Here is a 27,143-nt window from a genome sequence, read left to right as displayed (position 1 = left end):
TGGACAGGGACCTGAGAAATAGGAGTCCTCCTTCTGAGACATCCAGGAAGAGGTGTCCCCCTATTTGCAACTTTCAAGAAACATTTTCTTTAGGTTTCCATTTATTGCTGCATCAAAGGTATTAATAATCTCTGGCTAAAAAAAAAAAAAATAAATATAGTCAAATCATACAGCTGCTGCAATTAAAAGAGAAAAATGTGGATAAAATAATGCAACCACTGGAGAATGTTTAAATGTTTATTTTCATGTTAAAAAGGATGAGTTACCCTGTGGTTAGAATATACCTTTATGCTGAAAAACAAAGTCACTTTATTTCTGAAATAGTTCTGGGGAAAAAAAAAGAAAGAAAAAAGGAAAAAGAAATCCAAAAGTAAGGAAGAGTAAGATCAAAATGTTCTGGCAGATTCCATCCACAGTCCCAACAGAAGCCATGCCCTCTAAAGGCTGCATCTTTAATTCAGTGCATTTCACGATGTCAGGTTCTGATGTTTCCCACCATCAGTTTAGATATTTCTGAGCGGGATGTCTGTACATTTAAAAGCTACAGCTTTGCATGCTTTTATTTGAAAAGGTATTTATTCCAACACACCTTTCAGTGTTTCAGTATATTGCCTATATTACATACAAAAATATCTGCTATCCATATTTGAGCATAACTTTTCCACCACCCATACTGTTCCTTTACATAACAGGTGACACGCGATACATTACACATAGTACAATTTTGAGGGAGAAGATGGTTGCTGGGTTTATAGACCACCTATCTTGTCATTTGCAGAGACTAGAATGGAGATCTGAGGCTGTTGATGAGAGCAGAAAGGTGATGAAAGAAGGATTCAGACGGAACCACTCTCTGTGGTCAGTAGGGTTGGAATGAGTGGTCTTCCCTGACAGAAACTTTATTGTGGTCCCAACGTCCCAACATTGGGAAGACATTTTTCTAAAAGAGTGAGATGAGACAGCTGATCAACATGCACAATTCCTAAAACTTAAAATTACCCAGGTACAAAATACTTCTTCCACGGATGTGGCAATGGGACAAAAGTTAATCCATTTTTTCCCTGCATTAATTTTTTATAAATAAAAAGCTCTCTGCCTACAGTCTAAGCATGATTACAGTCTGGGAATGCATGCTGGCCAGTGTGCAACAGAAAACCACCAGGGGTCAATGATTCTCTCTTAGTTCACACGGAGTATTCTGAGGTCAGCTACCTTGTGAGTTCTTTGAGGAAAGTTTCTGGGAAAACTTTATCTTTTCTTTTTGTTTTCTCTCAAATGTAACACTGCAGGTTTAAACTCCAGTAATTTTGTGTGGCAGCTGCTCCTTGAAAGCTGTACGCTGGCCTGGAGGCAGCAGTTTCACATCCTCCATGGTTGTAGGTTACCTGGTCCTCACATGGCATCTGAATTGCCCCTCGTGTGATTCACAGAGCTCACAGCCTGCTGTCCCCATTAGAGGCTGCTGGTGTCTGCCTCGGGGGGAGCCTGAGCATCCCGTTTTTATGGGAGAGAAAGGGATTCTATCTACATCATTTATTTCAGGCTATTGACACCAATCTTTTGCATGTCACAGCCATTAAAAACCTGGAAAATCCAGGCAAATGCATGCCTCCCCCCTCCCAGAGAATCCTATTTCAAGACTTACTTAATTTACATCATTCCCCCTATTCTAGTTTAAATATTTTGGAAGTATAGTTCCTATTTGTTTTAAATTAACCAGGTTGGAAATCAAGCAGATATAGCACATGGATTCTAGTCAGTAGGAAGTATTTAGAGCAGAAGGAGCTTCAGTGAAATTCTGTTTAGCTGAGTAGTTGTCCATGCCCAATCTGAGGACAACTGACAGTGTTGATTTCCACAAATAACTGAATTTCTGGCTCTTCACTATTCACACACACACACACACACACACATACACATGGGTATAAGTATGTATGTGTGAGTATAGGGAAGTGTGTGTTGTGTGGTAAAAGGGACCCTCCCCCCAAAACCTTCCATTTGATCTTTATTTTGAGCTGATTGAATCTCAGCATAAGCCAGCAAAGGTGGTTTATGCAGCCTGCATCACTCTGGGGGACGCTAGCTTACCCACAGGGGACAACTTCAGGACCACGGTCAGCTCCCAGCCCTGTTGAGAAATCAAGCGAAAGTCAAAGTTGCTCAGTCGTATCGGACTCTTTGCGACCCCATGGACTATACAGTCCATGGAATTCTCCAGGCCAGAATACTGGAATGTATATCCTTTCATTTCTCCAGGGGATCTTCCCAACCCAGGGATCAAACCCAGGTCTCCCTCATTGTAGGCAGATTCTTTACCAACTGAGCTATAAACCAAGGGTTCCTTCTAATTCTCCTCAGTGTGTTCTTTGAATCACATCAAGCACTCAGGCCATAGAAGGTGGCCTAAATAAGGCTCCTCGTGACAATGGTAGGTTCCTCTTCTCCTGAATTCTTCCCGTGGAAACTCTCATTTTACCAGTGTGAGCCAGCCTGCTGTGTGTGTGAGACTCACTCTGTGCATCAGTTGAGGTTCCTCAGTTTTAGAAATGAAACCCCTATTATGTCTGGACTGTCAAAGGGAAAGAAAAGTGAAAATATCTTATAGGGGGAGCAGTATTCATATGGACAGCTCTGTTTCCATTAGCATGTGAATTTCTCTCCAGCCCTACACAGTCAGTTTTGAGCAACCTCCCCACCAAGTCCTTTGAAAAGCAGAGGCAGCTTCCTTTGGCTACCAGAGCAGCTCTTCCTACAAGGTGTCAGCCATCTCTTTCCAAACTCCTTTGGAAGCCAATACTTGGGTCTCCTGACTTCATTTCCCAATCAAACTGGAAGATTTGGGCAACCTTACCAGCTTCAGTTCCTAATCCCCATTTTAAACACAAGAGCAACTGAACACCAGCCCCCAGAGGTCAGGCAGTGCATCACTGATAACTTAGGCGTGGTTTATAAACGTACTGTAGTCCTGTGGGCAAGAGACACAGGGAGAATGCTATGTCTGCCATGTCATGGCTGGAGGAGGCTAGTTGTCATGTTCCTGTCCATGGAACCCTATAAGAGAACCACTGAATCACACCCTTATAAACAGTCCAGTCAGCAGCCATCGAGAGTCAAGGAACTGTTTCAACACCTCCTGCAGGTCCTGGCCATGTTGGGTCTTTAAAATTCTACTTCTCTGAGATGCAAATGGTTCAAGAAAGCTTGGAATGAGGCATACTCATCCAGAGTCTGTTTTTCCAGCTATCACATCCTAACAGAATGTTGTCATAGTTCCCTAATCTGAACTTCTTGCTCTGCTTGAGACCAGGCATGCTGTTCTTTGAAAAACATTATTTAAAAATTATGCAGGAATCATGCTTTTTTTCTCTCTCTCACTTGCCATTTCAATTTCCCAATAGCTATGGTTTTTCATCACAACTGCTTCTCAAGCTTCTGGAATAGTGATTTATTTTATGAATTTTGGGGTGGACAAAAAAAAAAAAAAAACATTGCTTTTCTTGATTAATGTACACCCTGTATAGGTTTTACCTCTGCCAGAGTCATGACTAGGGATATAGATATATATGTTTATATATGAGCTTTTTTGGTGGTGGGGTGGAAATCATTGAATGGGTATATTTCTATGTGTTACTAAGTTGAAACATCATTCCACTTACTGTTCTAATAAAGTTTTGCTCTGGTTAAAGAAAAGTTTGGTCTGAAGGTACTTTCTATGCAATTTCCTTTCTGTGCGTATCATTTCTAGACCTTGATTTCAGTTTGGATAACAAACAGTGTCGACCACAAAGCATTAGTATCAACACAACTACTTTGAGGACTGCTTTGCCCTCGGAAATGCACTCCAAGAAGGAGGTCCTCATGACTCCTGCAAGCAGAAGATAAAAGGTTCACAGTTCATAATTTTTCTCCAAAGTTTTTAAGCATCATGTAGAAAACTGTAAAGAAGATGGCCCCCCTCACAGTACATCAACATTTTAAGTAAAATCCCACGTCCCTATCTGAGACAACAAAGTTCAACCACAAAAAAAGGAAAGACAGTGTGAGGATTAGCTTCTTAGCTATTGCCCCTAAGTGATAAAGTGTGGAAAACTGGAAAGACCCTAAACTCCCGCACAGACACCCAGGAAATAATAGGACGTGGCAAATCGTGGGGCTAAAACTCATATGTAAATCAAACAGACCTCAGAGAAAAGAATGGCATCTCTTGTCTTCATGTTTCAAAAAGAACTGCAGAGGTCAAAGGAACCAGGTGCGAATGCAAAGATATATAAAAATAATGAGCAATGCTCGTAACAAATATGGGCGGCTACATTCAGCATCTTTCAGGTATGTCCAATCTCAGGCCAAGGGCAAGAAAAGTCCACTGTGCTTTAAAAGGTCTAGGAGTAGAAAAATCAAACCCAAGTCTTTTCTAATTCCACACGGCTGTTTTGCCACGAGATGATTAACAATGTCTGTGGGGTCAGGTTTATTCTACTGGAACTGAGCTAGTACCAGGCAGCAGATAAAATCATTGTCTTAGAATTTCTCTAGGACCCGCACGTGGCCGACTCAGAGACACTGCCTAGCTTCAAACCCAGCTGCCTTTGCTCTCTCTGATACCTGCTTAGAAAGGGATCCCGCCAGACCGCCACAAATGAAGCTCTGTTAAATCATCCCCTATTGCTGATCAGACGCACGGCTCCACCATTCAAAAAACAGAAGGCATAAAGGTGAATACAAGCATGAGAAAGGAGTTCACATCTGGTCCTGCAGCCTCTCCATGTAGTCTCTGAAGCCCTGGGACTCCCCCAGCCCCATATCTGGGCAGACCCACTGGATGTTGTCATCACTGTCAAACAGGATGGAGTTGGTGTAGGGGCCGCCGTCCTCTGGGAGGATGGTTGTGTAGGAAGTAAACTTGACCCTCTTCCTCTTGGGGCCTGTGGAACTCAGAGGGTCGTTTTTCATGTCTTTCTCATAGACGTAGTCAGAAGGTCTGAGCAGCTGACTATGGAAAGTCTTCTGGGAACCGCCATTCAGAAGGAAGTTCCTCTCCTCGAACTGCAGCCCCCTGTCAATCATGGTGGTGCACTCCTCCGATGGGAGGGTCACGTCCACCGGGTTCTCTAGAAGCTCCACGTCGTTCCCCAGCCAGACCCAGTCATGGGAATGGGGGATGTTGCCTTGCTCGCTCACGGCGAATCTTTTGTGTCTGTATTTCCAAGCAAATGCCACACAGTTGATCAAGAAGACCAAGATGGCTAGGCAGAAGACGCAGAGCAGGGCGTACATGCCGATCTCCAAGTCAGTAAGCCCCCTGGAGGTCACCGTGAGGTCACTAGGATTATGGGGTTCCGGTGACTTCCCTTGAGCGGGGAAGCTTGTGAAGGCATCTGGACCACCGCTCTTGAGCATCTTCTTATCTTTTCCTTCCATGGGAGACTGTGGGGTTGTGCTTTTGTTGGTATGTTCCTCATGGCCAACAGAGGCACCATGCTGGAACCACTCCTGAACTGCCCTCTCCTGGTTTCCCTCACGATCTATGGTGTTACTGAGGTGGTCTTTATATTCCCGGTTTATGCCCTCAATGTCGTTGGTGCCTCCTTGGTGCTCATCAATACTGGGCTCAAATTTGACCTTGACGTTCCCTTTCCCCACGGCAAGAATGCTCTTCCTCTTGGTCTTCTGACAGGGCTCACTGATCATCATTTCCAGTTTAATCAAGGGCCCTTGCCCTTCCCCCTCTGCAACCACAACTGGCCATTTGGACTGAAGGCTTGCCTGGACAGATACCACCATTTCATCCAAAGATGAGACAGTAACTGAAAAATCCTTGGGATCGTAAATGTCTAAAGGTGTCACTGAACCATCGCTGAACAAAATCCAAGAACTGACGATGGCTTCCTAAGAGAAATGAAACCAAAGCATTGTTATAATCGGGTTCCTTCAAAACCTGCAAATGTAAATATGATTTTCTAAGTAATATTATTTAAACATACACACTGAGAATTAATGTCTATGTTTTATCATTGTGAACAGCTCTTGGCTTGCCTGGAACTGGCATGAGCCATAAGCCACAGCTCTACTAATGTAAGAAATAGACAATATGCTTTAGCAAATGCATTAAAGTGTATTTTACAGTAAGTCCCCTGCATATGAACTTTCAAGTTGTGAGCTTTCAAAGATGCAAACGTGTTCGCATGTCCGGTCACCCAAGTTAGTCCTTGTATCTGGCGTATACTGTCACGTGCGTGCCTCCTCTACACGCGGCTGTGCTTCTGTGCACTTCCCTGCGCAGCACTGTATAGAGTACAGTGGTACAGCATCTTTATGCAAGTCCAGGATGTCTGAAAGCAAGTGTATAAAAGCAGCGGCAGTGATGTAGCTGGTACCGTACTATATGATTAAAAATGTTTTCTTTACTTTTTGCTTGTTTTTTACGTATTATTTGTGTGAAAAGTATTATAAAATGACTGCCTTACAGTACTATATAGCCGATTGTGTTAGTTGGGTACCTAGGCTAATTTTGTTGAACTTAGGAACAAACTGGACTTACGAACACACTCTCAGAATGGAACTGGTTCATATGTACGGGACTTACTGTAATTTACCTCATGCCAGACAACAGAATTTGACTTTGACCCTTCTAAAAACATTCTGAAAGATCAAACAATTTATCTGAATCAAATTCAGGTGCAACTAATCAGGCGCCTGCTCAAGAGAATATTGCTTTGAACTTTCCTTATTCGGAAGCCAATGCTGATGAAGCAAAACATGCGCTGGCTGGACATGCTTATGGAAGGATGCATCATAAAACCAGTTTGCTTGAAGGGCACAGTGCCCTAGGATCTTTATCAGTGACATGTCAAAGTTTAAAGAGGCGGAGAGTTTGAGAGTTGGCAATCATTGTCAACAGTGGCGATTGGATGCTATGCTTGTTCAAGTAGCTGAAATGAAATTTCCAAGTGTCAATAGGCACCTTCTTGGGCAAAAGTAAGAATATGGGAGCCTGTGGTGGTCTGGCAGCAAACTGTGTCTAAAACAGGTAAAGCTGCTCTAAAGCAAGAAGAACATATGAGGAAAATGGGTCTAAGACATTGAGTACTTTTCTCAGAGATAGGACAGATTGGATAAGAAATAGGAAGCAGCTTCAAGAATCACCAGTTCCAGTTATGAGTGCTCTATTTATCTCCTTTGCAAGATGTGACAGAGAAATAAGTGGTCCCAATCATCCAGCGACAAAAGGACTCTGGAATCTCACCTGCTGTGGGGCTTGCAGAACATCCTGGGCAGCTGCTGTTGAGACAATGGCTCTTTTGTCCAACCTGTGAGGCTGCAGGGAGAGAGACAAGCCGGCCACCAGCTGCACACCCAGGTCCGCGATAGTGACCCGGTCATCCAGGACGGTCACGGTCTTTTCAGCCAGAATGGAGTCAGAGAGAGGCGACAGGACCTGCAGAGTCAGTGGGAAACCTCAGTGTCTGCTCCTCACACCATTCACAACTCCTGAACTGGCGTTCCCACCGAAGTGCTCTCCTAGTGTCCTGTGACGTGAGTGTATGTAGCGAAATCGTGTATGTGAGCAAGTCATGAGTGTGTGCGTGCTAAGTCCTGATCCTGTTCAATTACACTCTCCAAGTGAAGGGGTTTTAAGTACAAATATCATCTTGGCCCATTTTCTTTCCTTTGATTCATATCATGATAACAGTACTGTATTTTTTTAAACTTGATTTAATTTAGAGGCAATAACTAAAAATTGCCTACCTTGGTACTAGGCACCAAAGACTGACATTTTTCCAACAAATAATATTTAGTTGTGAGAATGGCAGAATTGTAGTAAAAGCTGTTTAAAAGGTTGGTGCTCAGCCGTCTCTTCCTACTCCTACTCCTTCCAGTGAGCATTAGATGTTCACTATGGACCACTCACCCCTGGAGAAGGGAATGGCAACCCACTGCAGTATTCTTGCCTGGAGAATTCCATGGACAGAGGAGTCTGGTGGGCTCTAAGTCCATGCAGTCCCAAAGAGTCGGACACGACTGAGTGACTAACACACACACACATGGACCACTGATCACCATTGTGTGGGCTGCCGTGTCATCACTGGATAAACCAGGTGAGCAAAGCGGGAAAGAGAATCTTACTCTCCTAAGAAACCACTTTTCTTAATTTACCATCTAGCTTGCAAGCAGGTAGTGGTGGTGGTTTAGCCGCTAAGTCGTGTCCAACTCTTGTGACCGCATGGACTGTAGCCCACCAGGCTCCTCTGTCCATGAGATTTCCCAAGTAAGAATACTGGAGTGGGTTGCCATTTCCTTCTTCAGGGGATCTTTCCAATCCAGGGACCGAACCTTAGTCTCTTGCATTGGCAGACAGATTCTTTACCACTGAGGCATCAGGGAAGCCCTTGCAGTCAGGGGTGAAATCAAATGAAGAGGCATATCTAGTGGATAGAATTTCTAGACCTATCCCCCCAAAAACGTTCTGTCTAATCTCTCAAAAATCTCTCTTGTGAATATGATGAGAAATCACCCTCCCAACTATGTTATAGGATATGGCACAGTTGGCCTTAAAATAGGGAGACCATACTGGGTTAGCCACAGGGGTCTCATGGAATCACACAAGCCTTTAAAATCAGAGCACTTTCTCCCTGACTGGTAGAAGAGAAAGTCAGATTCAAAGAGGGAGAATCTGGTGGTGGATCTGTTCCATAAGGAGGGATGCAGGTGACCTCTAGGAGCAGAAAATGACCTCTGGCTGATAGTCCACAAGAAAACAGAGTCCTCAATCTTGCACCACAAGGAACCGCATTCTTCCAGCAACCTAAGCCAGGAAGCAAACATTTCTTCAAAGCCCCACATAAGCCCAGCCAGACCCATACTTTGATTACAGCCTTGCAGTACCCTGAACTTGGTACCCCAAGCTCAACTGGACTGCCAACATTCAGAACTCTGAGTTAAAAAATTAGCAGTGCTTCATGCTGGGAGATGTTCGATTGCTTTGTTACACGGCAACAGGAGAGTGATACAGAGCGTAACACTGAATCCAGCTTTGTCAAAAACTGACTTGGGCAACACCTAAAAATCTGATTTTGTTATAGAAGTGAAAATTAAAGGAGTAATAGAGGACTTAAAATTTTTTTAAAGTTTAAAAAAAAAGAAAGAAAGAATGATCGTAACTGTGAGCAGTAACTTTTTAATTTGTTATTAAAAAATATGCTACCTTCTTTCTGCAGAATGATCCTGTCCACTGGCTAGAAAATGGTTTTACTGTTACTATAGTAAAGTGGAGAGTGGTTTTTATTATTTTTAGTGCAATATGTCTTAAAATTTTTTGTGTGTCTACTGTTCAAGGTAAAACATAGCTAAATGGTTAATGCTCAAGTTGAGGAAAATAAAACTAGCTTTCATAGGTTCTATTGTCTTCTGTTAGTGACATATAAAAAGTAAAGGATCACATTAGGGGGAAAATTGCTTAGACTGTGTGTTAAATTTAGCTTTGATAAAAGAAATGAGATATTTTTTCTCAACTCTCTAAAAGGCAAACATTTTTCTTTGATTATTCTTCGAGGTTTTTATTTGCTACTCTAGACAATAAGATTTGAAAATGACTTTGACCTTCTTTGGGGAGAAATACAATATAATTTTATTATCTTTACTTTATATTTTTCAATTGTTCTGTGAATTTTTGTGAATTCTGTTGTCTATTATAAAAATATTCATTTATTTAGTTAGTTGCACAGGGTCTTAGTTGCATCATGTGGGATCTTTCGTTGGGGCACAAGGACTCTCTAGTTGTGGCTAGCGGACTCTGAAGCCCACAGGCTTAGTTGTTCCAATTCTATTGGAATTCCAGTTCCCTGACCACGAATCAAATCCATGTTTCTTGAACTGCAAGGTAGATTCTTAACCACTGGACTATAAGGGAAGTCTCTTTAAAAAAAAATGTAACACAAAATTTAATTTGAGTTTGAACTGTTAGAATTGACTAACCCTCTGTCACTGCCCATAAGTCTCTGATGCACACACACACACGCTATCCTCCAGCATCTGCCTGGACACTTATCAACACAGACCAGGGCTGGGGGAGGTGGCGAGTGCTGGGTGCCCATACCTGCACGGTGGTGATGCCTGGCTCCCGGCCCACCAGGGTCCTGCCATCCTGTATCTGAGCGATTCTCGGCTCTTCCACCTTCATGAAATCCATCACGAGGTTGGTGATGTCAAACTGCCAGTCAGGGCCCAGCATGTAGCTCAGCTGACCCGAGTCAGGGGACTCGGCCACGAACTGGGTGAGGACGCGCACGAGGGCGTGCTGGTACTGCAGCGAGCACCCTCTCCCCTTCTTCTCCTCATCCTCCTCGTCTTCACTGTCTCGGGTGGGCCTGGGACACACACACACAGCAGAGCCAACGTCATCCTGGTGAAGAAGGGTCTCCCCTACCTCCTTGTCGAGATTCCGCATGACTGTGATGTTTCGTGTGAACTGGATTTTCTTTCTGCCAGAGGTGCTCACCAGCGGTCACCCACCATCTGCTGCTTCTTTCACTCCCGGACCCTGTGCGGTGGTCACTGAGCGTCACACGTGCTGCCACAGGCTCGGAACACAGAAACCCAGCACGGCCCCATCTCACCCGCCCAGGGCTGGGGGATCAGCGCCGCCCAGGCCGAGCTGCTAACATAACTGAAACACGTCTGACACGCACATCCTGACTTCTCCTTCCTCAGTGCCCTGGCCCTTCTCCCTGTCCTGACACAAGTTCTGCTCCACTTGCCTGCCCATGACCTACCCTGAGAAACCCTCTCTGGCTTCGCTACTCCACAAACTTCCCCTCGAGATGAACCTGTCTGGCGTCCCTTATGAGAGGACCTGGCTTGGTGGCTGCTGACTGGTGTGCGGGGCCCTCGGTGGATCTGACACAGAGAGGGGCAGAGACTCATATGTCCTGAGTTAGAATATGTGCCGGGTCCTGCCTTACCTGCTCCTATAAAGTGAATAAATGCTATCTTTAGAGCTCTGACTACTGCAGGGTGTATCATTTCACTGAATTCTTGGAACAACTCTATTCAGTCACTCTACTGTCATTTCCAACTTGTAGATGAAGAAACAGGAAGAGAGAAGTTACGTAACTTGTCCAAGGTTGTACAGCTATACACGGGAAAGTGAAAGTGAAAGTCGCTCCGTTGTGTCTGACTCTTTGCAACCCCATGGGCTGGCTGTAGCCTGCCAGGCTCCTCTGTCCATGGAACTCTCCAGGCAAGAACACTGGAGTGGGTAGCCATTCCCTTCTCCAGGGGATCTTCCCAACCTAGGGATCAAGCCCAGGGCCTCCACATTACAGGCAGATTCTTTACCATCTGAGCCACCAGAGAAACCCAAAAGCAGAAAAGCCAGAGTGAAAACTCAGTGACCTTATACCAGAGTTCACAGCTTAGCCACTGCACTGTGCTCCACTAAGGATGGGTGACATTTTCAAGCAGGAAGCAGAGAATGGATAATGCAGGAAAGAACACTAGGGCAGGGGGAATAGAGCTCTTCCCTAAATGCCAGGCCTTGTGCTGTGTGCTTCTTATGTGTTGCATCATTTTATTGAATCCTAGCAACTGTTCTCGGAGAAGGCAATGGCACCCCACTCCAGTACTCTTGCCTTGAAAATCCCATGGACGGAGGAGCCTGGTGGGCTGCAGTCCATGGGGTCGCTAAAAGTCAGGCACGACTGAGCGACTTCACTTTCACTTTTCACTTTCATGCATTGGAGAAGGAAATGGCAACCCACTCCAGTATTCTTGCCTGGAGGATCCCAGGGACGGGGGAGCCTGGTGGGCACCATCTATGGGGGGTCACACAGAGTTGGACACGACTGAAGTGACTTAGCAGCAGCAGCAGCAACTATTCTATGAGGTAGATAATATGACAGTAAACCCACTACATACGAATGAGTTCCGTTCCAAGAGTGCATTCGTTTAAGTTCAATTCGTTTGTTAAGTCCAACTATGTTAGCCTAGGTACACGACTGAGACAATGGGCTTTAGGGTAGCTTACTGTAAGAGGTTTATAACACTTTTCATGCAAATAACTCATAAAAACAAACATAGAAAATAAAGAAAATATGTTTAATCTTATAGCATAGGACCTTGAAAAGTACAGTAGTGCAAAGTAACAGCTGGCACGCGTTAACAATATCAGCTACGTCACCACCGCTTTTATGCTCACTTCCGGACATCCTGGGCTTCAAACAAAGACCCTGTACTACTGTACTCTATACAGTACACAAAAGCACAGCCACTTGTAGATGTGCCCGTGTGACAACGCTGCCAGACACGTGAACTACTTTATGGGACTGGACTATCGAACATGCATTGGCATCTGTGACAGTTCACGACAGGAGGGTTCGTATGTAGAGGGCTTACTATCTCCATTATAATTTCCTCCTGTCAGAGTAAGGACCCAGTCAGACCCATCTTAACTCTGTTCCCGTTACTACCCACTGTAGATGCAGTTTTGCTGGAGCCTCAGTCCCCGAGGACGTTTTGCCTCAGAGCTGAGCCCCAGGAGCCTCAGATCCACAGCTCCCTCTGAGGGTCACCCCCTCACGCTTAGTTCCTCACCTTCGATTGGAGGCCACGGGGATCCTCCATCCTTTGATCTGGCTCAGCTCCGTGTCCGAGATCTCAACCTGCAGGGGGAGTCTGGGCACCCAGACCGTGACCTCTAACTGGGAGGTGAAGTGCTGGTGGGTGAAGTTCACGATCGTGTCCACTTTGCTCTTCATCTCCTTCCCATTCACAAAGACCGAGTCACAGCCGTTGGAGACCTTGGGGGAGGGGACAGAATCGCCAGATGCGTCAGCAGAAAAAGCGCATGTGCAACCCGACAGTAAAAGTTCATGAACCGCAACAGCTCTGATCTGTGAGGCCCCGAGACAACCAGGAGAACGTGGCTTGAACAAAAGGTAATTTGTAGGCACTAATTGGTGGCAATGCTGATAAATAGACTCCAGGAAAACCATTCTGTATTACAGACTACTGACAAGTAAAACCATAAACATAATTTAACGGCGTTCCATAACCTTTGCTGCCTTTTCTGTGTGTTTTTTCCCTTCTCCTCACTTCTTTTATGTACTCAAACCACCACTAATCAAACCCCAGGTGCAGCATATTTCACTAGTGTGTGGTATCTGAAGATGTTTAAAAGGTATCCATATGTTACTAAAACAACACTTCATTTGAGCCCTAAAAGGGATTTTTTTTTTTCTGAAAAAACCTAGAGAGCTTTGTATAGATTAAGACCCTTGTAGAAACACACTCATGAAATGCATCAGAAATGTGGATACAACTATTTTTGCCCCATTACATTTTGCATTAATTTTACGGGATGGAGATAAGGATGTGGCATTCTGCTATGGACTTTTGACTCAGCACGTGGGGCAGGCACCCTTTTAACACGATGCATCGCAGGTTAGGTATCAGACAAGGTAAGGCCCCGCGGCACTTCACATCTTCCAGGGAAGCAAGGGAAATGTTGATGGCTTTCACTCCTAGACCATCAGAAGAATGAATGTCTTTTACGTATCTGGGTGGGGAGGGGGAGGAGATCACTTTATGGGCAGAAGACACACAAGCAACAATCAGTTTAGCACAGAATCACACAACTTCCAGGGGCCTGCAACCTTCATTTTACAGATGAAGAACCTGAGGCCAGCCACGTGATGCGCCACTGGCTCAAGGTCACACACCACTTTTAGGGATACTGGCCTGCTGGCAGTGGTCCCCAGCTCACCTGGAATGCCCCCAAGAGGCCTGTTTCCCAAGCCACAAATGAAGGCTCACTCATGACCTTCTCTTCCTCACCTGAATCAGTACCTGCGACCCAGCCTCCCTTCCTAGCCCCAGGGCACACATCCAGCTACTTCCTCCACGTGACCAGGTGAACGGCCAGAGCAATGCCAGCAGTGTCAAGGTGCAAACTCTAAGAGCAAACCTCCACGTTGTTTGCGATGAATTATCACCACCTGTCCTCTCCCCCTAGAAAAAGGACATCAATGTGTATTTGCTTCCACATGAAGGAAAAGATGAGCCTGGTTCACGGTGGAGTGGAATCAAAGACTGAGGAGAAAATAACTAAAATGATGCTTACATCCTTACATCAGAATCACAGACACAGGCCCCTGTCATTGCCACCTCACCATGTCACTGATATCTCTGGGAATCTTTACGCAGAATTAAGCAAGGCCAGTAATAGGAAGATGGGATGAAACCACAGTGACACTAACCTGACAACCGTGGGTTACAAAGCAATAAACAGGGGTACTGATGGGTAACCACGCATCAGGCTGAGTTCATTCGGGGAACGCTTTCCCACCCTGTCAGAGCTTAGCCCTCCAGGGTCCCCTGACCTCCAGGCTCCACTACTCTGAGCAGCAAAAATTCTGCCCCCAAATGGCAGTGGAAAGTGGCAGCTAATGTGTCCCTCCCCCTGAAATTCCAGTGGGAGTCGGAAAAGACATTTCCATCACTTTTCAAAGTGTAAAAGAATCCACTTTGCCTATCTCTCTCTGTCTGCTTTACCTCCTAAAGGAGAGAACAAAAATGATGAACCAAGCAAGTCAGCTGTCTTTTAAGGCATGTTTGTGGGACATAAATCTGTATTGTTGTGCCTAGGATTGTAAAGCGAGCAACCAGAGTAAGATTTTCAATTAAAGCAGAAAAACGAGTGGAGAGCTGTGTTTTTATTTCAAAATCCTGTGAGGCCGACACAGTGCCGAGCCAACTGCCCTTCCTTGGGCAGCAGACCTGTTTTAGAGAAAATTCTGCCTTCCCTCTAGAGCACTGCAGCGGGAGACATGCGATAAGACCCCTAAACATCCCTGGACTCAGTGGCAATAGCAGACCTCTCTCAAGAGAACAGGGTTCCTCACCAACAAGAACGCCGCGATGGATGCGTTACGGTTCTGCCCTCACCTTCTCCCAGTTCAAGTGGGCCTCACCCATTGCCAGAACTTTCCTCAACCTCCCTCCCTCCAGTACAGACCTCAACTCTCCTGAATCTACAGGATTATTATAACCTATGTGAGATGCATGTATGTGTGTGTGTTTCCTCTAGAAGGAATGGTTTAGTATTTGTTAATTCGGTGTTTGCAGGGACTTTATAGGACATAACTAGTGTAAATAACGAGAATCAATTACAGTAGGGATCTCTTACGGGTATAGGAACTCACTGCCTGTGAGGTTCCTCCTCTTCCCTGGAAGCATTAATCCCCACAATAATTGCGTGTGGCAGGCACCATGACCCTCTTTGCACCGAGACTGAACCCAGTGTCAAGAAAGGGAACATCACTTCCCAGGGCTTTGCCTATGTGTGTAACGATGCCAGCCAGCCCTCAGGGCTGCTGACACCTGCTTTTTCCTCTGCCTGCTCACGCCAGTTCCCTCTAGAGACTTCCCTTGCTACACAGGACAAAGTCCAAAATCTTGATTACAGCTTACAAGACCTAAGCACATGGTACTGCCAACTTCTGCAGGCTCCCTTTGCACTCCTCTCCCTGTCCCCTGCACAGGCTCTTCCCTCGTGGGTCATGGGTCTTCTCTCCCTGGACCTCTCCTGAACTTATTCCCAACTGAACACCTTGCCACCACCTTCCCATGACTGAATGACTGAGATCTGTTTGTCATTCATGTCTGAGGCAGATATAACTGTTGTCTTGGGCCACCCAGTCACACACCAGCACCCCTGCCCTATCACACACACACACACACACACACACATACATATCTTCTTCTTTTCTGTCCAACCAGTCATAAGAACAGGGCTTCCTTGGTGGCTCAGTGGTCAAAACCCACCTGACAAAGCAGGAGACGCAACAGGAGATGTGGGTTCTATCCTTGGGTCAGGAAGATCTCCTGCAAAAGGAAATGGCAATCCACTACAGTGTTCTTGCCTGAAAAACCCCATGACAGAGGAGCCCATGGGGTCGCAGAGCTGAACATGACTGAGCGACTGAGTACCGCACTATGTTAGTTACTATGGATTGCTCTGGGTTGTGTTTTATAATGTGCTTTTCAATATTTATCACTCTCTGAATGCTCCTGGCTATTTTTTACTTGTTTTTTATCTCTGTTCTCCACCTGAAAGTAACCTGCTTGAGGCCATGGACCCGTCTCTTCTCATACTTCTAGCACAGAGATGACATTTAGAAAGTGTTCAATAACTAGGTGTTCAACGTGACTATGTCACCAGCTTCCTCTGGGCCCCTTCATTCCTCTGCTCCATGAGTAGCCTGAATCTGGGTAGGAAGGGGGGCGAGGTGGTGCACACCAGGTTATCACATTAAGGATATCATGAGAGGAGACAGACAAGGAGAAGAAACCTAGTCCAAACGCTCAGGAGGTTGAGGTAAAAAATCTGATAAATCTGGATTTCCAGTGATGAATTTGGCCTTTGGGCTAGGAACTGAAAGGGAGATCTCTGTGTCATGTCACATTGTAGAGGCATGTGTGTTGGGGAAGCAGACAGACGGACACTGCAAGGCAAAGATCAGAGTCAGGTTCCTACCGCTCATCGTAAGGATACCCCCAGGGCTCTCTGAGGCCCTGAAGCAACACCAAACGCTGTGTATTCTAATGTAAGAAGAGCTGAGGACGGGAATGTGCAGACTGAAAACAGCAGTTCATGCCATGTTAATCTGTGAGCATGGGCCAGACGGCTTGTCAATGTCATCACAGGAAGGCTGCCTCTAGAGGTTCATTGCTCTACTGTCAAATTACACTTCTGCAGTTACAGTACTTTAGAGTAAAAGGGGCAAACAGGGGTCTCCTAGTGTAAATAGTTTTCCTTTGGGTATCTTGTAAGATACACCATTGGCTTCGTTTTCTATTTGGAAAAGAAGCAAGAACTGAGTCTGTGTATCAGCACCCTCCCCCTGAGTCTGCCACACTGTTGATGTATCTGTGTCTACACCATAGAGGCTTTATAAGGCTTCCCTCCTGACCTCTCCCCCCACCTGGAGAAATGAGTTAGAAAGAAAAAAAAGTCACACAGTCAAGAGTAATGGCTGCAGTCTACTTCCTCGACAACTTGGCAAGAGCAGTTTAAGAAGCGTAAATGGTGTTTGTTTAAGCTGAATAAAATAAAGGGTGCCTTCTGCAGTGCTGTTTATAATGAAAATAAAAATATTCTGTATGAAATGCCTAGTTCAATATATAACAGTGCACACAAATGAAACACCAGGAATCATAAAATAAATTTAAATAAAATTTAAAGAAAGGGAAATATAATCAGGAAATAATATTTAGTGAAAAATGATGGAGTTAAAATTATATGGACACACTCATTCTAATTTTATAAATATATGTTATGTGTGTGCATTACTGAAGAATAAAAAGATTTGAATAATGGGGGGAAAGCTATATAATAAAAAAATATATTTCACAAATCATAATAAATGCTGAATTCCATATGAAGATAACTTTAAACTATGCAGCTCGGGAGGATCTAAAGGATACCCCATTAGACAATCCTGACATGGAAATATTTACAGATGGCAGTTCTTTTGTTCGGGATGGCAAGTGTAAAGCAGGTTACGCCGTGGTGACTGCTGAACAGGTTTTGGAAGCAAAATCTCTCCCCCAGGGAACCAGTGCTCAGTTGGCGGAGCTCGTGGCTCTGACCCGAGCTCTAGAGTTAAGCAAAGGGCAGCGGATGGGCCTGATAACCTATGTGAGTCTACTTCTGCTGACTCCAAAAATCCTGAGTCTGCCGTTTGATCCTCAAGACAATGCCTTCCTGTCCTGGGCTCACTCCTACGCTGCATTCCACAATCGGTCTAACTGCTGGGTCTGCGGAGCGCTCCCCTCTTCATCAGTGGAAGGCTTCCAGAGGTGGACATCTCCACTTCAAGGAAAAGACTTTCTCCAAGTCTGTGAATACCTTCGACAACAATCACATGCGATGCCTCTTCTTCATCTGATGACATCTACCAACCCTAAAATGGACTGGTGCAACACTTTGCACTTTAACTATGGACATAATGTGACTTTAAATTTTGATTCTGAATGTTGAGTTTTTGCTGTTTGCTCCCTGCATCTGTAAGTGTATAACTGGGTTTGTTTCTAGCCTCATGAAAGCTTTTAAGTTACAAATGGTTGCTCAAACTCCTGCTCCTGCTGTAGCTTCCTCCAACTACTATTTGGGGCCCCTGGATCAGATATCCTCAATATGAGGATTAGGAGAATATGTTGCCTCACCAATTTAGGGACAACGCCCCTTGTCAGCTCGGAAGCAGTTATGGAACGAGAATGACACCCCTTTTCCCTAGGCAACATAGTTCTTCTAAAAGAAAAGGGGGGAATGAGAAAGTCATTTCCTAGGCAGGTTGATAGGGAGTCTAGGAGTCCCCCAGGAGAGAGGGGTCTGGAATTCTCAAGGAGGAAGAAAGGACAAACCTTTTTTTCCTTCTCTACATTCCTTAGGATTATATAACAATAATGTATCCTGCCTGAGGACAGTCTCTGGATTAAGGACAGTCTCTGGATTAAACCTTCTGGCTAATTCTGTTATCTTAAAATGTAAATTATGGGAGTAGATCTGGTGAGGTCTTTACAACCTCCAGACATTCTTTGGATTCATTGGAGAGTATATAACTTCATTGCTAACACTAGCAAGGGGGTACTCTTTCTGCCCCCTTCTGATGCCTATGTCAGAAGCTTTCTCTATCTCCTTTATACTTTAATAAAACTTTATTACACACAAAAAAAAGAAAAGAAAAAACATTTTTCAATTCAATTTTCATCAAATCAAACATTTTGTATTTATTACCAAGTTGAGCAAATGCATTATGTCTGAGGAGCAGAGGGTACTCAAAAAATATTTATTTGACCTTGAGGGTTTACATCTCCAAGAAATACAAAAAAAGAAAACCAATAGCTATCATGTATTGAATGCTTACTAGCATCATGCATTTTTTCTTTTTTAGAACTTTACATAGGACGATAGCCATTGATTCCTCTGAATACCCTGTTCATTAAGTGTTTTGTCCCTACATTATAGATGGGGAAAGTCAGGCCCAGGACAGGCACCTCCTGCAGGGATCACACCTGGTGACGGGGCAGAGGTCCTCTGAATGGGGGCAGTGGGCTCCTCACATTGTGTGTTAGCCTCGTCATACAGCCCACAGAAGGAGGGCCTGATTGGGAAAGACGAGACCTAAATACACACACTGGGACTTTTTTATGACCCTCACCGAGGTGTAATTTAAGTTCAATGCACAGTCCATTTGGAGGGTACAGCTGGATGAGTTGGGTGGTGCGTGCACCATGAAACCACTGCCACACCCAGACACAGAATACTTGCACCATCCCAAAGGATCCCTGGTGCCCCTTTTGGGCCCATCACTCCCTCCACGCTGGCCCCAAGCCGCCAGTGATGTGGCATTAAGCAGGAGGTATGGATTAGTTCAGACTAGCTTGATAGTTAGTGCTCAAGTCCAGGGTGAGGGAGCTGGAAGCAGCAGCTCGGTGCCTCAGACTGAAAGCCAGTAACCTGGGTCCTCATCCAACTCTTCCCCTCATGACACTGAATAAGTCACTCTCCATCTCCAGGCTCAGATGCCCCATTGGTAAACTCGAGGGTACTTGAAGTTTCCAGCTCGCACACCCTCCCGTCCTATCAATGGAGGATGGAGACCCAGTGTAGTTTGACATAGCTTTTCTCTCTCATCTGTAAAATAAGGATAAATCATTCATTCGTTTGATAAATATGTGTTTAATGTCAATGAAGACCCAGGCACTGAGGATAGAGTGATAAAAACACAGTCCCTACTCTTGTGGAGCTGACCACCCAGTGGAGGAGACAGACAAACTTAACACACGTGGATATAAATGCAATACTAGAGAGCTCTTCAAGAAACTTGGAGATACCAAGGGAACATTTGGTGCAAATATGGGCACAATAAAGGACAGAAAAAGCAAGGACCTAACAGAAGTAGAAGAGATTAAGAAGAGGTGTCAAGAATAAACAGAAGTATAAACAGAATAAATACAGTAAAAGTCTTAGTGATCCAGATAACCACGATGGTGTGATCACTCACCTAGAGCCAGACATCCTGGAGAGTGAAGTCAAGTGGGCCTTAGGAAGCATTACTATGAGCAAAGCTAGTGGAGGTGATGGGATTCCAGCTGAGCTATTTCAAATCCTAAAAGATGAAGCTCTTAAAGTGCTGCACTCACTATGCCGGCAAATTTGGAAAACTCAGCAGTGGCCACAGGACTGGAAAAGGTCAGTTTACATTTCAATCCCCAAAAAAGGTAATGCCAAACAATGCTCAAACTATCATACAATTGCACTCTTTTCACATGCTAGCAAGATTATACTCAAAATCAGATAGCAAGATGGACTTAGAAGGAAAATCAAACAAGACAAGAAAACAGTGATGACAGGACTTCCTGGTGGTCCAAGGGCTAAGACTCATTGTTCGCAAGGCAGGGGGCCTGGGTTTGATCCCTGGACAGGGCACTAGATACAACATGCCGCAACTGAAGATTCTGCGTGCTGCAATGAAGATCGAAGATCCAATATCCGCAGCCAAGACCTGGCACAGCCAAATAAATAACTAAATAAACATAAATGTTACAAAAAGAAAAACAGTGACGACAGCCCAGTTAGAATTTCCTGTTCTGTTCCATCCCATCCCATTCTAGTTCACTGCACTTTGCCCTGTGCCATTTCATTCCAGTCCATTCTATTCCTTCACTTTTCATAAAATGCTAGTGAGATCCCAAAAACATTGACCCTTAATCTGAAAAAAATCCTGCACTTGGGTATTGTGGGAAAGTGATCCTCTACCCATTTTACAGATGAGGAGACTAAACCTCAGTTAGGTCATCTAGCCAGTAATGGAGGGCCAGGGTCCCAAGCAACATGTTCTGACCTGACGCTGTCCTTTTCTTTTGGTCAAACAGTTCCTATAGTAACCACTGATGCCCTCTCTATATTCAGTTCATTCTTAGCTTTCACTTAAAGCATTACTTATAAAATCGAGAATAAGGAGCCTGGCTTATCCTCTGCTTGATAAAAATCAAAAACAAAATCATGTCAGCCACATTCCAGTTTCAGTTCAGAGATGTAGTCAGCTAAAAAGAGCACTTCTCCCACCCTTACCAAACTGCAAATTAAAAACTTTTCTTGGCACTTCCCTGGCCGTTGGTGGTTAAAACTATGCCTTCCAATGCAGGTGGTACGGGTTCCATCTCTGGTCAGGGAGCTAAGACTCTACATGCCTCTGGGCCAAAAAACTAGAACATAAAACAGAAACAGTTTTGCAACAAATTCAATAAAGACTTTAAAAATGGTCCACATCGAAAAAAAAGAAGTATAAAAAATAAAAACTTTTCTCAAACACATCAGAGAACTGCTGAGGCAGGGCTACAAACTAACCTGGAATCTAGAGAAAGACACGTGCCCACAGGGAGAAAGAGAAATGAAGTGTTTGCTTCCCCAGGGCAGACTCTGCTAGAAGCCATGTAAGCTAGAAAAAAGAATCCAAGTGACAAATTGTACTGACTTAAGAAAGGCCCGGTAGGGGCTCCTGTGAGAGGGTTGAGCTTTTATAGCCTGTAAATACACGGGAGCTTGTACCCACTGGCTTGCTCAGTGAATTCCATCAGCTACTTAGGGAAGAGCCAGCAGTGGCCCCGGGGCATCTCTTGTGTCGTTGGCTCAGGAGGGGAACAGCAGCCACTGAGGAAACTTTACACACTCCCATATCCTCTGTTTCCTCTACAAGGCAAAAGTCTCAGTCTTCAGGCCAAAGTGTAATAAAAACTGCCATTCCAAGCCTTTAGGGGATTCTGTTATATCTAAAGTAATCAGTTTGAGTTAAATTTAAGCTGTTTTATTAAAAAGAGGCCTGCATCATGACTCTTGCAAAGAGCTATGTGCTTGTGACGACTAAGTTACCTCATTAAAGTTTATCCAATAAGATTTATACAATAAGATGCTCTAGAACAGGGAATTCCCACACAGTCCAATGGTTGGAACATCACGCTCTCATTGCTGGGGGCCCAGGTCCAGTCCCTGGTTGGGGAACGTCATGCTTGTGCTTGGTTGAGTCCAACTCTTTGTGACCCCGTGGATTGTAGCCCACCGGGCTCCTCTGTCCATGGAAATTTCCAGGAAAGAACACTGGAGTGGGTTGCCATTTCCTTCTCCAATGCATGAAAGTGAAAAGTGAAAGTGAAGTCGCTCAGTCGTGTCCAACCCTCAGCAACCCCATGGACTGCAGCCCACCGGGCTCCTCCATCCATGGGATTTCCTAGGCAAGAGTACTGGAGTGGGGTGCCACTGCCTTCTCCATTTCATTCACTAGGCACAGAATTTAAGATTTTTAATATAAAGAATATGCACAGTAACATGTATGCATATGAGATACACACACACGTGTGTGTGTATATATATATACACACATATAATTGCACAGATGGGCAGTATATGCATATTTAACTCTGTGCCCAGAACCCTTGAGCAATTTATAGTGTGTTGGTTCTCTCTGTGTACTATTATCACCTACACTTTTTGTAAATGTATCTTCCAGTTCTTATAACATTTTATTAGCCAAGGGCTTCTCAGGGGTCATAATTCAGTCTCTAATGTCTTCCTGAAGGCCAGAGGTCAATGACACCATCACCACTGATTTGCTTAGCCACCAGAAGAAGGCATCACACATCTCTGGAAGATGTGGAGACCCTTACCATTGTGCTCGTGTGCCCCACAGGTTATGCCAATATATACTGATGAATACATGACCAGGCAGAGTAACAAAGGTAATCAGATTAGAAGATGCACAATTTCTACCCATATATGTGTATATGGATACATGTGAAGGTAAGCACACGATGTTACTTGGGGCCAAATGCATATAACTGTGGGGCTTCCCCAGTGGCTCAGACGGTAAAGAATCTGCCTGTGATGCAGGAGACCCTGGTTCAGTCCCTGGGTCGGGAAGATCCGCTGGAGAAAGGAATGGCAACCCACTCCACTATTCTTGCCTGGAGAATTTCAACATGAAATTGAATTCTCAGGAGTTCATATTATAAAAAAATGAAAGGGTGCTAAGGCGCTTCAGTCATGTCTGACTCTTTGCGACACTATGGACTATATAGCCTGCCAGGCTCCCTTGTAAATGCGATGCTCCAGGCAAGAATACTGGATTGGATTTCCATTTCCTTTTCCAAGGGATCTTCCTGACCCAAAAATCGAACCCACATCTCTTATGTCTCCTGCATTGGCAGACGCCTTCTTTACCACTAGAGCCTAAAAAATGAATATGCAAAGTCAAATTATTCTCACGAAGATTTCCAGGAGACAAGTCCATGGATCCTGACTCAAGCAACCTTCTGTATGTCCACATATGTACATTCATAGACTATGAGTTAATATATGAATGCTTACTTCTCTGCCTCTGAGATCATAAGGCAAGTCTTTTGAGGACAAGCATGCTGTCTTACTTAATTCTCTGCAGCCCAGGCTCACGGCACAGGGCCCAGTACCTTGTAGATGTACAGGAACTGTGCAGAATAAATGAGAGATGAAGTGCTCTGCTCAGATCTGCTCATATCATACAACAGTAACAGGCAGGTCTTGTGAGCCTCTCCCCATCCATCCATCATGTCCAGCACCACACTGAAAGCCTCCACTCTAAGGAGACTCCCTCATTCACTGTCAAGTTCTGATCATGAGGCTTTGCTGTCAGACTCATTTATTCTTGTTAATCCTCTTTTCATGCAGATCAATCTCATCTTCCTAGTCAGATCACGGCTGGGACGTGTCAGTTCTTCATCCTTCCAAAGCAATGTGCCCAGCGCCCAGCCCAGAACTGACGGATTATCCGGTCCTCCCAGCAAGGGCAGATCTCGGAGCCAGTGTGAGCAGAATGGAGACCATTTCACTTGTTTCCCTTCCCAGCTCATCCGAAACACACTCCTCCTTACAGAATCTTAAAGTCTTGGTGCTACAAAGACCTCAGAGAATGCAACTCTGCAGCCTGGGGAGGATGAGGATCCATCTCAAAGGCACAGAGAGCTCGCAGCAAGTCTGAGGTTAAAACTCAGTGATGATACGCACTGAGGTCCAAGCAGGGCTCTGAGGACACAAAGCAAACCCAAGAGTCCTTGCCCTTGAGAAGGCACGAGTGGAGAAGGGAGATGCCTGTGCAAAACACTGTCAACAGCAGTGACTGTTAGGACAGTAAGATTTGTTTACAAGATGCTCAGACATCGCTGGTTGCCTCAGGTTCACCAACCTTCAGGTCACCTTCATCCGAGATGCCTGGGACACCCCTCCCCTGCAGACCCATTGATGCCCTGTCAACTACAAATTGGTACTTGCCAACAGCACGTGCCATCCACCTCTGTGTGTGCTTGCTAAGTTGCTTCAGTCATGTCCGACTCTCTGCGACCCTATGGACTGTAGCCTGCCAGGCTCCTCTGTCCACGGGATTCTCCAGGCAAGAATACTGGAGCGGGTTGCCATGCCCCCCTCCAGGGGATCTTCCTGATTCTGGGATCAAACCCGAGTCTCTCGTGTCTCCTGCATTGGCAGGCAGGTTCTTTCACCACCAGCGTCACCTGGGAAGCCCCCCATCCACCTCTACAAGTATTAAATCGTGCTGTTGCCAATATTCAACACCCCTGAAAGGAGTTCAGGGTGGAGAGCAGAAATGAGGCACTCTGTATTTTGGGGAAAAACTGGCAGGACAGGTCTGATAGTTAGATGTTTTTCAGGAGCCAATTTTATGAGCCCAATTCTTGTACCTCCTCATATCTAGAAAAGCACTAGAATCTTTCATGGTGATGACTGTTCCTCATGACTAGGTACAACCTTCTAAAAAAAATGTGTGTTTGATTGCATGTGTACCCCCTTCACCAAAATCACACTGGTGATTTTGACCTCCCCTTGCACCCCGCCTCTTTGGAGCAGTTTCTCAGAGCTGTCTGAGGTGCTGTCTCCTGGGCTACAGTCCTCATTTTGCCCCAAATAAAACTTAACTTGGGACTTTTTACTTCATGCATTTTTTTAAAGCTGACACTCGCTTCCATCCAACTTCATCTTCCCCCTTGTCAGTCAAGCATCACCACTCAATGACTGCATTCTGCTAGTCAGCCCGCTTGCATGAAGAAATAACAACATTCTGGCTCTTTTCCACTAGGAGAAAAAAATCCCCATCTGAAGCATATTCAACAAGGTTTGATTCTACCTCAACAGACAAGTGCTTCCAAAATTGTGCCCCTTGTCAAAACCACACCAACAAATTAGGCCCAAGATTACGGTTTGTTGAAAATTCAGCATACGCTTCTCTGGGGAATGTTTTCATTTTAGCTTTGTAGCCCTCGACATTGGGAGATTTTTCACAGCACCACCAACACTTGTGAGTTTAGGAAAAGATCCAAGCACTTCCTATGCATCAAACGGTGGCCCGGGAGGGATGAAGAGCTGTTTATCTGGTAAGAGCCCAGCATATGGTGCTGCTCAGCCTCCTGAACCAGCTCGGACAGCAGACACTGAACCTGGTGGAGAGAAGCACTCTGAATGAGGTTCCGCTGGCACACAGGCTGGAGTCACAAGCTTAGGTGTCCAGGGTTTGCACAGCAATTAGTCATATAAAAGAAAGGCATTTTGGCAGGATAAGCATATTCTCAGGGGAATGAGAAATCTGCAGGGTTTGTGTTTTCCAAGCTGATTTTGAAAGTACTTCTGAAAATTTCCCTGAGAAACTTTTGTATCAAAGCATGCTGTGAATTGGGGACTCAAGGTATAAAAAGTAGTTGAGAGGGTTTTTGTTTTGTTTTGTTTTGTTTAAAGTCTCTGAGACTCCAGGGGAAGGGAAAAAGAAAATGCCAACAATGACCTCATCACCAATTCCTCCAAAATCTGAATGTGGAAAAGACGGAGGATGAAAGGCCCAGCCTAAGATCTGGCAAAGACAGGGTTGGCTCAGCGCTGCCAAGGAAAGGCTGGGTATCCAGACTTCTCAGAGGAGATTCTCTGAGAGGGACCGGCGACTCAGAGCCTAGCCAGGCTGAGCCAGTCACAGAGGGAGGGGTGAAGCGCAGCAATGCCTCGGTAGCACAGGAGTCCCTGGAATTCATCCCCTTGATCAACTTGGAGTCCTTGCCAGTGTGACATGGGCTGATTAAAATCCTGGATATAAAAATTTCCAGACTGGTAAGAAAACACAGAAGTAGCCCCATGGTGAAATTACAGCTGTTCTTAAATGACTCTGCCTCACGAAAACCTCTACCTGTGTGAGCAATAAATTACAATAATTGCATCTAATACATTGGTCTAATACATCTCACTTAATACAACTTATTTATCTAAGATATTTGTAATAGAATTCAGTTTACCCATATAATTCATCCCCCCCTTTTTTTTTCAGCACGACTAGCCTGGGATGATGGAGCTTCTGTGGAGGCTGATGGGGGTTGAGGCAACAATCCAATCCCTCTGGGCCCAGGGAGGTGACATAAATGAAGAAAAGAGGTCTTCTCTGAAAGACAGAAAACTCAGGGATTATGAAAAACTCGAGGGAGCACCCCAAGCCCTGCTCAAAGGGGTTAGCCTCCCACTCCCCCGAGCCCTCCGCTGCCTCGCGGGAACGTCAGGGTTGTGTGCAGAGACCTTCTGACTTTGCAAGAGAAATGGAAGATCCAGGGTTCAGTGAAATTTACTCATGTTTGAATGTTGACATCTAAGAATACATTTTAAAAGTACTTTGCTCTGTGTGGGGGCTTGTCTTAGGGACTGTATTTGCCTCAAAGCCTATCATTTTATGGGATTCCCAGGTAGCTCAGTGCTAAAGAATCCACCTGTCAATGCTGGAGACTCAGGTTCGGTCTCTGGGTTGGGAAGATCCCCTGGAGAAGGAAATGGCAACCCACTCCAGTATTCTTGCCTGCGAGAATCCCATGGACAGAGGAGCCTGGCGGGCTCCATGGGGTCACAGTCAGACACTGACTGAGCACGCAAGCACTATCACCTTATGACCTTTGGTCTAAGGACATCCTGATACAGATGATAGTGAGACAGGAGACAGGTAAGCCCTCGGCTAGATACTTACAACTGGCCTCCTGTTCACACCTCCTGGGGTGAGGAAAAGATGGGCTCCAGGTTG

General features: G+C 45.1%; 1 protein-coding gene across 1 annotated transcript in view; it reads right to left on the bottom strand.

The window, feature by feature from the left end:
* Positions 1 to 223: 223 nt before the first annotated feature.
* The window catches only part of TMEM132B (transmembrane protein 132B), a 381,102-nt gene continuing 354,182 nt past the window's right edge, over positions 224 to 27,143 (bottom strand). Inside the window, exons 6-9 of the mRNA XM_027567042.1 lie at positions 12,589 to 12,794; positions 10,094 to 10,364; positions 7,244 to 7,435; positions 224 to 5,886 (exon numbers count right to left, since the gene is read on the bottom strand). Of these exons, the coding sequence (XP_027422843.1) occupies positions 4,738 to 5,886; positions 7,244 to 7,435; positions 10,094 to 10,364; positions 12,589 to 12,794 (1,818 nt within the window). The 3' untranslated portion in view covers positions 224 to 4,737. The remainder of the gene's footprint in view (positions 5,887 to 7,243; positions 7,436 to 10,093; positions 10,365 to 12,588; positions 12,795 to 27,143) is intronic.

Source organism: Bos indicus x Bos taurus, chromosome 17, assembly GCF_003369695.1.
Source record: "Bos indicus x Bos taurus breed Angus x Brahman F1 hybrid chromosome 17, Bos_hybrid_MaternalHap_v2.0, whole genome shotgun sequence".
Taxonomy (NCBI): domain Eukaryota; kingdom Metazoa; phylum Chordata; class Mammalia; order Artiodactyla; family Bovidae; genus Bos; species Bos indicus x Bos taurus.
The sequence above is the reverse complement of the archived record's forward strand: the minus strand, read 5'-3'. Positions and strand labels throughout refer to the sequence as shown.